We start from the raw sequence: 11,457 nt of genomic DNA, 5'->3' as shown, positions 1-11,457 counted from the left end.
TTCCTACAAAACCAGCTGTAATCTGTATTTAAGAACTTTCACATTACCTCTTCTTAGGAAGTAAATGTTTTTTTGGAGGGGAACCCATAACCTTAAATACTACTGAAGATTTGAAGGTGTAGATCATTGTTCTTTTTATAAAATTCAGCCTTCTGACCAATCTGTTTGCAGACTTTTCTTTCCATTAAGACCGTGTGCTTCTTATAGTCAGATGTGTATTATATTCATGTTTATTGCAAAAACAAATAGCACAGAATTCAGCATATAATGTTCCTTAAAAATTCTTTAATGCATAAATGAATATATTCCTATTTCTCCTGGCACATTGTGTGTACAAGAGTTAGGGATTAATTTGTCATTTTCACTGAAAGCTTGTCAACAATATGTAGATCTCCTTGAAAGATGTTGCCTTTAAGTACAGTAGACATTAGGTTCAGAGTGTCTTGAAACATTTTTTAAAATCATGAAATCAGGAGAGTACATAAAACCTACATGGATATTTTAAAGAATAATAACAAAGCCAAAATAAAGTAGTCAATATCCTCATTAAGGAATATGCATTATCAGTAATGCCCATGTCCCTGATCTGGTTGTCTTTGATGGCATATCCCTCTCTTCCTATCCCAAGGAATAACTATCTCCACAAATGTAAGAATGATTATCTTACTCTTCTTTATGATTTTAGCCTCTTGTGTATATGCCCCCTAACGATATATTAATTGGTTTTACTTGCTTTTGAGCCTTATGTAAATGGAATTATATCATGTGAATACTTTGAATGATATGTCTTTTGCTCATTGTGAAATTCATTTCTGGGAATATTTGTAGCTCTCATTCATTCCTTTTCATTGCTTTATTATGCCATTGAATGATGACATCTCTCTTTATATATTTAGTCTACTCTATGAAGATCTACACTGTTATAAATTTTCTTATACAGATCTTTTCTATGCATAAATAAGAGTTTATCTAATTTATTAAAAACTAATGATAGAATTGGGAGGTCATGGGGCATGTGCATTTCATATTCAGGTTAAACCAATCTGGTTTCTAAAGAAGTGATCCAGTTTATGATTCATCTAGCAGTATAACATTTCATTGATTCATATACTCTCTGATATTTGGTAATATGCAGACTTAAAATTTTTACTAGTCTGATGGGTGTAATATGATATTTTTCTGATTGTTTTCTGATATTCTTTATTTCTGATATATATAAAATATTTTTATGATATATATATTTCTGATATATATGTTCTGATATATATTTATTTCTGATATATATTTTATTTCTGATATAGATTATTTCTGATATATATCTGATATTTTCTGATAATTTTCTGATTATTACTGAATCTAAGTATATTTTCATATGTTTATTGTTGATTCAAGCTTCCTCTTCTTTGAAATGCCTATTCAAATCTTTTACCCAATTTTCCTATTGAACTGTTTGAAATTTTTTCCAGATGTTTATAAATATCTTCTCAGATTTTATGGCTTGACTTTTCACTTCCTTCATTGTATCTTGCTTAGCAGATCACATTTTTTTTATTATTAATTTTATTTTTTATAAACATATAATATATTTTTATCCCCAGGGGTACAGGTCTGTGAATCACCAGGTTTACACACTTCACAGCACTCACCATAGCACATACCCTCCCCAGTGTCCATAATCCCACCCCCCTCCCCCCATCAACCCTCTGTTTTGTGAGATTAAGAGTCACTTATGGTTTGTCTCCCTCCCAATTCCATCTTGTTTCATTTACTCTTCTCCTACCCCCTTAACCCCCCATGTTGCATCTACTCTCCCTCATATCAGGGAGATCATATGATAGTTGTCTTTCTCCGATTGACTTATTTCGCTAAGCATGATACCCTCTAGTTCCATCCACGTCGTCGCAAATGGCAAGATTTCATTTCTTTTGATGGCTCCATAGCATTCCATTGTGTATATACACCACTTCTTCTTTATCCATTTGTCTGTTGATGGACATCTAGGTTCTTTCCATAGTTTGGCTATTGTAGACATTGCTGCTATAAACATTCGGGTGCACGTGCCCCTTCGGATCACTACGTTTGTATCTTTAGGGTAAATACCCAGCAGTGCAATTGCTGGGTCATAGGGTAGTTCTATTTTCAACATTTTGAGGAACCTCCATGCTGTTTTCCAGAGTGGTTGCACCAGCTTGCATTCCCACCAACAGTGTAGGAGGGTTCCCCTTTCTCCGCATCCTCGCCAGCATCTGTCATTTCCTGACTTGTTAATTTTAGCCATTCTGACTGGTGTGAGGTGATATCTCATTGTGGTTTTGATTTGTATTTCCCTGATGCCGAGTGAAGTGGAGCACTTTTTCATGTGTCTGTTGGCCATCTGGATGTCTTCTTTGCAGAAATGTCTGTTCATGTCCTCTGCCCATTTCTTGATTGGATTATTTGTTCTTTGGGTGTTGAGTTTGCTAAGTTCTTTATAGATTTTGGACACTAGCCCTTTACCTGATATGTCATTTGCAAATATCTTCTCTCCATTCTGTCAGTTGTCTTTTGGTTTTGTTCACTGTTTCCTTCGCTGTGCAAAAGCTTTTGATCTTGATAAAATCCCAAAAGTTCATTTTTGCCCTTGCTTCCCTTGCCTTTGGTGATGTTCCTTGGAAGATGTTGCTGCAGCTGAGGTCGAAGAGGTTGTTGCCTGTGTTCTCCTCAAGGATTTTGATGGATTCCTTTCTCACATTGAGATCCTTCATCCACTTTGAGTCTATTTTCGTGTGTGGTGTAAGGAAATGATCCAATTTCATTTTTCTGCATGTGGCTGTCCAATTTTCCCAACACCATTTATTGAAGAGGCTGTCTTTTTTCCATTGGACATTCTTTCCTGCTTTGTCGAAGATTAGTTGACCATAGAGTTGAAGGTCTATTTCTGGGCTCTCTATTCTGTTCCATTGATCTATGTGTCTGTTTTTGTGCCAGTACCATGCTGTCTTGATGATGACATCTTTGTAATAGAGCTGGAAGTCCAGAATTGTGATGCCACCAACTTTGGCTTTCTTTTTCAATATTCCTTTGGCTATTCGAGGTCTTTTCTGGTTCCATATAAATTTTAGGATTATTTGTTCCATTTCTTTGAAAAAAATGGATGGTACATTGATAGGAATTGCATTAAATGTGTAGATTGCTTTAGGTAGCATAGACATTTTCACAATATTTCTTCTTCCAATCCAGGAGCATGGAACATTTTTCCATTTCTTTGTGTCTTCCTCAATTTCTTTCATGAGTACTTTATAGTTTTCTGTGTATAGATTCTTAGTCTCTTTGGTTAGGTTTATTCCTAGGTATCTTATAGTTTTGGGTGCAATTGTAAATGGGATTGACTCCTTAATTTCTCTTTCTTCTGTCTTGTTGTTGGTGTAGAGAAATGCAACTGATTTCTGTGCATTGATTTTATATCCTGACACTTTACTGAATTCCTGTACAAGTTTTAGCAGTTTTGGAGTGGAGTCTTTTGGGTTTTCCACATATAGTATCATATCATCTGCGAAGAGTGATAGTTTGACTTCTTTTTTGCCGATTTGGATGCCTTTCATTTCCTTTTGTTGTCTGATTGCTGAGGCTAGGACTTCTAGTACTATGTTGAATAGCAGTGGTGATAACGGACTACCCTGCCGTGTTCCTGACCTTAGCGGAAAAGCTTTCAGTTTTTCTCCATTGAGAATGATATTTGCGGTGGGTTTTTCATAGATGGCTTTGATAATATTGAGGTATGTGCCGTCTATCCCTACACTTTGAAGAGTTTTGATCAGGAAGGGATGCTGTACTTTGTCAAATGCTTTTTCAGCATCTATGGAGAGTATCATATGGTTCTTGTTCTTTCTTTTCTTAATGTGTTGTATCACATTGATTGATTTGCGGATGTTGAACCAGCCTTGTAGCCCTGGAATAAATCCCACTTGGTCGTGGTGAATAATCCTTTTAATGTACTGTTGAGTACTATTGGCTAGTATTTTGGCGAGAATTTTTGCACCTGTGTTCATCAAGGATATTGGTCTGTAGTTCTCTTTTTTGATGGGATCCTTGTCTGGTTTTGGGATCAAGGTGATGCTGGCCTCATAAAATGAGTTTGGAAGTTTTCCTTCCATTTCTATTTTTTGGAACAGTTTCAGGAGAATAGGAATTAGTTCTTCTTTAAATGTTTGGTAGAATTCCCTCGGGAAGCCATCTGGCCTGGGCTTTTGTTTGTTTGGAGATTTTTGATGACTATTTCAATCTCCTTACTGCTTATGGGTCTGTTGAGGCTTTCTATTTCTTCCTGGTTCAGTTGTGGTAGTTTATATGTCTCTAAAAATGCATCCATTTCTTCCAAATTGTCAAATTTGTTGGCATAGAGTTGCTCATAGTATGTTCTTATAATTGTCTGTCTTTCTTTTGTTGTGATCTCTCCTCTTTCATTCATGATTTTATTTATTTGGGTCCTCTCTCTTTTCTTTTTGATAAGTCTGGCCAGGGGTTTATCGATCTTATTAATTCTTTCAAAGAACCAGCTCCTAGTTTCGTTGATTTGTTCTATTTTTTTTTTTGTTTCTATTTCATTGACTTCTGCTCTGATCTTTATGATTTCTCTTCTCCTGCTGGGTTTAGGGTTTCTTTCTTGTTCTTTCTCCAGCTCCTTTAGGTGTAGGGTTAGGTTGTGTACCTGAGACCTTTCTTGTTTCTTGAGAAAGGCTTGTACCGCTATATATTTTCCTCTCAGGACTGCCTTTGTTGTGTCCCACAGATTTTGAACCGTTGTGTTTTCATTATCATTTGTTTCCATGAATTTTTTCAATTCTTCTTTAATTTCCTGGTTGACCCATTCATTCTTTTTTTTTTTTTTAAAGATTTTATTTATTTATTTAACAGAGAGAGAGAGAGAGAGATCACAAGTAGGTAGAGAGGCAGGCAGAGAGAGAGGGGGAAGCAGACTCCCTGCTGAGCAGAGAGCCCGATGCGGGGCTCGATCCCAGGACCCTGGGATCATGACCTGAGCTGAAGGCAGAGGCTTTAACCCACTGAGCCACCCAGGCGCACCGACCCATTCATTCTTTAGAAGGATGCTATTTAGTCTCCATGTATTTGGGTTCTTTCCAAATTTCCTCTTGTGATTGAGTTCTAGCTTCAGAGCATTGTGGTCTGAAAATATGCAGGGAATGATTCCAATCTTTTGATAACGGTTGAGACCTGATTTAGGACCAAGAATGTGATCTATTCTGGAGAATGTTCCATGTGCACTAGAGAAGAATGTGTATTCTGTTGCTTTGGGATGAAAAGTTCTGAATATATCTGTGATGTCCATCTGGTCCAGTGGGTCATTTAAGGCCTTGATTTCCTTGTTGATCTTTTGCTTGGATGATCTGTCCATTTCAGTGAGGGGAGTGTTAAAGTCCCCTACTATTATTGTATTATTGTCAATATGTTTCTTTGATTTTGTTATTAATTGGTTTATATAGTTGGCTGCTCCCACGTTAGGGGCATAGATATTTAAAATTGTTAGATCTTCTTGTTGGATAGTTCCGTTGAGTATGATATAGTGTCCTTCCTCATCTCTTATTGTAGTCTTTGGCTTAAAATCTAATTGATCTGATATAAGGATTGCCACTCCTGCTTTCTTCTGATGTCCATTAGCATGGTAAATTCTTTTCCACCCCCTCACTTTAAATCTGGAGGTGTCTTCTGGTTTAAGATGAGTTTCTTGTAGGCAACATATAGATGGGTTTTGTTTTTTTATCCATTCTGATACCCTGTGTCTTTTGAATTAGCAATAATCGCGCCTCAGATAAACCTCATTGGCTACGATACTGCCACTGCGCAAAGCTTACCCTGTGTCTTTTGATTGGGGCATTTAGCCCATTAACATTCAGGGTAAGTATTGAGAGATATGAATTTAGTGCCATTGTATTGCCTGTAAGGTGACTGTTATTGTATATTGTCTCTGTTCTTTTAGGGTCTACTTCTTTTAGGGTCTCTCTTTGCTTAGATGACCCCTTTCAATATTTCCTGTAGAGCTGGTTTGGTATTTGCAAATTCTTTCAGTTTTTGTTTGTCCTGGAAGCTTTTAATCTCTCCTTCTATTTTCAATGATAGCCTAGCTGGATATAGTATTCTTGGCTGCATGTTTTTCTCATTTAGTACTCTGAATATATCATGCCAGCTCTTTCTGGCCTGCCAGGTCCTTGTGGATAAGTCTGCTGCCAATCTAATATTTTTACCATTGTACGTTACAGACTTCTTTTCCCTGGCTGCTTTCAGGATCTTCTCTTTGTCACTAAGACTTGTCCATTTTACTATTAGGTGATGGGGTGTGGACCTATTCTTATTGATCTTGAGGGGGGTTCTCTGAACCTCGTGGATTTTGATGCTTGTTCCCTTTGCCATATTGGGGAAATTCTCTCCAATAATTCTCTCCAATATACCTTCTGCTCCCCTCTCTGTTTCCTCTTCTTCTGGAATCCCAATTATTCTAATGTTGTTTCGTCTTATGGTGTCACTTGTCTCTCGAATTCTCCCCTCGTGATCCAGTAGCTGTTTGTCCCTCTTTTGCTCAGCTTCTTTATTCTCTGTCATTTGGTCTTCTATATCGCTAATTCTTTCTTCTGCCTCATTTATCCTAGCCATCAGAGCCTCCATTTTTATTTGCACCTCATTAATAGCTTTTTTGATTTCAACTTGGTTAGATTTTAGTTCTTTTATTTCTCCAGAAAGGGCTTTTATATCTCCTGAGAGCGTTTCTCTAATATCTTCCATGCCTTTTTCGAGCCCGGCTAGAACCTTGAGAATCATCATTCTGAACTCTGGATCTGACATATTACCAATGTCTGTATTGATATGGTCCCTAGCCTTTGGTACTGCCTCTTGTTCTTTTTTTTGTGGTGAATTTTTCCACCTTGTCATTTTGTCCAGATAAGAGTATATGAAGGAGCAAGTAAAATACTGAAAGGGTGGCAACAACCCCAGGAAAATATGCTTTAGCCAAATCAGAAGAGATCCCAAATCGTGGTGGGGGGAGAAAGGGGATAAAAAGAGGTTCAGAAAGAAAGAAAAAAAAATTAAAATAAGAAAACCAATAAAGAAAAAGTATAAAAAGGAAAAAAAATATATATATATATATTAGATAAACTAGTTAAAAAATGTTAAAAAAGAAAAGCGTAAAAGTTAAAAAAATTTAGGAGAAGAAGAAAAAAAAATGGAAAAAGAAAAGAAAAAAAATTTAAGTGCAAGGGTAAAGAATCATGGGGAGAATGCCATGAGTTCCGTGCTTTGCTTTCTCCTCCTCTGGAATTCCGCTGCTCTCCTTGGTATTGAAACTACACTCCTTGGTAGGTGAACTTGGTCCTGGCTGGGTTTCTTGCTGATCTTCTGGGGGAGGGGCCTGTTGTAGTGATTCTCAAGCGTCTTTGCCCCAGGCGGAGTTGCAACGCCCTTACCGGGGGCCGCGCTGAGTAATCCGCTCGGGTTTGCTTTCGGGAGCTTTTGTTCCCTGAGTGCTTTCTGTAGAGTTCCGGAGGGTGGGAATGAAGATGGCGGCCTCCCGTTCTCCGGCCCAGAGGAGCCGAGCGCGGGGCCCACTCCTCAGTGCGCCCCCAGAGAACAGCGCCCAATGACTCCCGCCACCCTGGCCTCCGGCCGCACTCCGAGCTGACCGAGCCTGCGACCAGTTCAAGGTAACCCCGAGCTGAGAGTCACTCCTCGGCTCTGTCTCTGTAGCCAGCTTCCCCGTTCTAATACCTGTGAGCTCTGCGACACTCAGACACCCCCGATCCTTCTGTGACCCTGCGGGACCTGAGGCCACGCTGACCCCGCGTGGGCTTCACCCCGGTTAAGCCTCTGGAGCGATGTCCCTCAGCGGAACAGACTTTTAAAAGTCCCGATTTTGTCCTCTGTTGCTCCACCGCTTGCCGGGAGCCGGCCCCTCCCCCCGCGGTCTATCTTCCTGTCACTTTGGATTCACTTCTCCGCAGGTCCTACCTTTCAGAAAGTGGTTGATTTTCTGTTTCTAGAGTTGCTGTTCTTCTCTTCGATCTCCCGTTGGATTTGTAGGTGTTTGCAATCTTTAGATAAGCTATCTAGCTGATCTCCCGCTACCTGAAGTAGTCTCAGCCTGCTACTTCTCTGCCATCTTGACTCCTCCAGCAGATCACATTTTTAATATAATCCCATCTTTAACTCTTCATTTGCTCTTCACACTTGGTTTTTTAGCCTACCCAGACTAGACTTTTGTTTGAGAAGAGTTAGGAATGTAATTATATTTTATTTATTGCGATGTCTATTGTACTTTCTCTACTTGATTTCTTTCTTTCTTTTTTTTTTTTTTTAGGGACTAACATACCCTTTTAATATGTTTTTAAATATTTTTTAGGTTTAAAAAGTGTTTAAAGTTTGTAGTTCCTAGTAGGAAAACATTATCTGAATGAATACCCTAATGGCAACAATTGTAGAATGTTTCAGTTGCATGGGGAGCAGAGGGGTAGGGATTCTCTTCACAGCACCCCAGCTTTCTTCATGAGAAGGTCGGAGGTACACTGGTTTGTATTATTGCGACATCCATTAGGTGATCGAAGTTGCTTTTCCTTCAGCAAGGGCTTTATTTGTCATAAGGGCATTATGCTTGACCTCCAAATTTGGCTGACAATTTACTGATGAGATTCATAACCTTTGGGTTGCTCTGATATTTTGACATATTCGCTGGGTTCTGGGCCACATCCTGGAAGGCCACCATAACTTCTGGATCCTGCATGGCTGCAAGAACTTCCGGATCACTAAGAATTTCATTGAGCCCAGGCATTCCCGCCATTCCAGGCACCCCCCCTGCCATTCCAGGCATCCCCCCTGCCATTCCAGGCATTCCTCCAGGAAAAGTACCAGGCATTCCCCCAGGAAAGCCACCTGGGAAAGAGCCATACTGAGCTCCTGATTGTCGTCTGGCGTCTTCCTCCCTCGGGGCTCTCTCATGTTCTTCCCGAGCCTTCTTAACCCTTTCTATTCTTTCTTTGATCTCTCGCTCTTCACGTTTTCGCTCATATTTTCTCCGATGTTCAGCAATTTTCTGGGCCCTCGGTTGAACTTCTTTCAGCATTGCACTAGCATCTTCATCATAATCCAGTTTACAAGCAAGGGCAAGATCATGTGCTGCTTCTTCCCAATGGCCCAGAAGTCTATGTGCTTTCCCACGCCACTTATAAGGCTGAGCTGAATCAGGATTTATTTCAATAGCTCTGTCACAGTCTCGAATGGCAGCATTTGGCTTCTGTAATTTGATGAAGACACTGGCTCTCTTGGCATACAGAATGGCCAAGCGAGGATTTAGTTTGATGGCATCTGTGAACAAGTCAATGGCTTTCTGTAGTTCACCATCATTTAGGGCATCAATGGCAGCCACTTTTTTATCATTTGCCTGATCCATCATTTCCTCGGTTATCTCTACATTTTCATCTCCCATTTCTTGAGGGGCATCGGTATCTGGTTCAATCACACCTTCATTGTCAATTTCTAGATCACTCTCCTCACTTGATGGTTCATCTGTCTTTATGTTTTCCTCTGCCTTCTTACTATCTGGTTTTTCTTCCTTGATACTGTCTTCTGATTTAGTTTTATGAGTGGCAGGTGGTATTTTACCCCCCATGCTCTCCACCCACTCCCGCAGGAAACGCATTTCCTCGGTGTGCAGAACGCTCGGATCCTGCTTACACATTTTCACGAAAGCCCGAAGCTCGCTCACTTTGCGGGGGTCCATGGTCCAGAGGCAGTCGCAGGCGGCAGGCGCGGCTGAGGTTGCAACCCGATTCCAGGCGCGGGTACTAACTCAGCGTGATCGTGTGGAAGGGGGATCTACTTGATTTCTAATAGCAAATCTGTCAAGTAGCAAGTATGCATTTGCATGGAAATCTGTTTCTGGACTCTCTATTTCAGTGTCATTGGTCTACTTGTCTCATTGATAATTTAACTAGAGAAGAGAGAACTAGCACAGGAAAAAGAGAGAAAAAAATGGCATATACTTTAGAATTAGTTTTCTAGTTGATTGGGACTATTTAAATTTTTAATACCAAAAGCACCACCTCATAGACTAATTGCACAGATCTGTAAAACAGATGAACATGATCACCAACATAATTTGGAGAACCCCATGCAAAATGAAAATGCAGTCTCCTTTTAAAAAAAATTACTTAAAATGTTAAGATGGTGGTATCAGAGCACTAAACTGGCACAGGCCCTTCTGAATGTGAGTCCCTGTGCAGCTGCATAGATCATATACTCATGAAGTCAACCCTGCAGGTTAATATTATGAGATAGTTCTCTTTTTATATGAGAAATATAAAATGATGCAAGAATAAGCTCCAGATTCTTACAGGAAACAGTTTACAACCAAGAAAAAAATACATTAATAAAAGAAATTAAACACCTAGCATAGAATAGAGTAGAATTTTCCACACTAAATTACATTTAATACTAGTCAATATACCAGTAATGACAAAAGTACCTACTACTGGCAAGGGGAAGAATTAATCTTTAACTGGTCTGCTTTTATTCCTCATTCTCTAACTATAAGTTTGAATCTCTGACCTTTATATATTTTATGCTTTTGCTTGACTGCAGGGTCATACTACACATAATAGTCTCCCAAGGTTCAATGCCATAACATACCAAAATGAATATACTCTTTATACAGTTTCCTGCTGTGTTTACTTTATGATGTTCTTAAGTAAATGTTGCAAGGAATTTATAGCCCCTAGTACTAGTTCATGTGCCAGGAGTACTTAATAGAAAAATTATTTGAATTGGTGCCTGTAGATGTATCTTCATATATAACCTCTTATTAGATGTTTTTGTATTTGCTGAAAGAAATGAACTACTTGTATTATTAAAAGTTGGCTCAATTTTGTGTGGAATATATGAAATAATTACTCATTATGCAGTATTGTCAGAAACTCTAGTATTCTATATAATTGAATTTTAAAGATTACCCAAAATTGTAATTTAATATTCAAAGCTCCAGCTCTTTTTTGAAGATTTTTTTAAGATTTATTTATTTATTTGAGAAACAGAGACACAGAGAGAGAATGAGTGGGGTAGAGGGAGCAGAGGGAGATGGAGAAGCAGATTCCCTACTGAGCAGAAAACCCAATGAGGGACTCCATCCCAGGACCATGGGATCATGACCTGAGCTGAAGGTAGACACTTAACCAATTGAGCTACCAAGGAGCCCCTCATTTATTTATTTATTTATTTTTTTAGAGAGAGGGGCAAGGGGAAAGGGAGCAAACAGACTCCAGTGAGCATAGAGCCTGACACAGGGCTTGATCTCAGGACCCTGAGATCATGACCTGAACTGAAACCAAGAGTCAGATGCTCAACCAACTGAGCCACCCAGGCTCCCCTCAAAGCTTCAACTTTTTGCCATTCTTTATATAAAATTTTTTTTCTGATCTTTAT

At 39.1% G+C, this 11,457-nt stretch overlaps 1 protein-coding gene and 1 pseudogene across 1 annotated transcript; both read right to left on the bottom strand.

Annotated features, from left to right (window-relative positions):
• Window positions 1–5,754: 5,754 nt before the first annotated feature.
• LOC125096526 (uncharacterized) lies at window positions 5,755–5,846 on the bottom strand (annotated as a pseudogene).
• Window positions 5,847–8,597: 2,751 nt separating this feature from the next.
• Window positions 8,598–9,847, bottom strand: LOC125094703 (hsc70-interacting protein-like). The gene has a single exon (XM_047720134.1). The coding sequence runs from the start codon at window positions 9,758–9,760 to the stop codon at window positions 8,630–8,632; it is 1,131 nt and encodes a 376-aa protein (XP_047576090.1). The 5' UTR covers window positions 9,761–9,847; the 3' UTR covers window positions 8,598–8,629.
• Window positions 9,848–11,457: the final 1,610 nt, after the last annotated feature.

The sequence above is a fragment of the Lutra lutra genome, chromosome 3 (assembly GCF_902655055.1).
Source record: "Lutra lutra chromosome 3, mLutLut1.2, whole genome shotgun sequence".
Classification (NCBI taxonomy): domain Eukaryota; kingdom Metazoa; phylum Chordata; class Mammalia; order Carnivora; family Mustelidae; genus Lutra; species Lutra lutra.
Note: the sequence above shows the minus strand (reverse complement) of the source record. Positions and strands in the feature narration are given on the sequence as shown.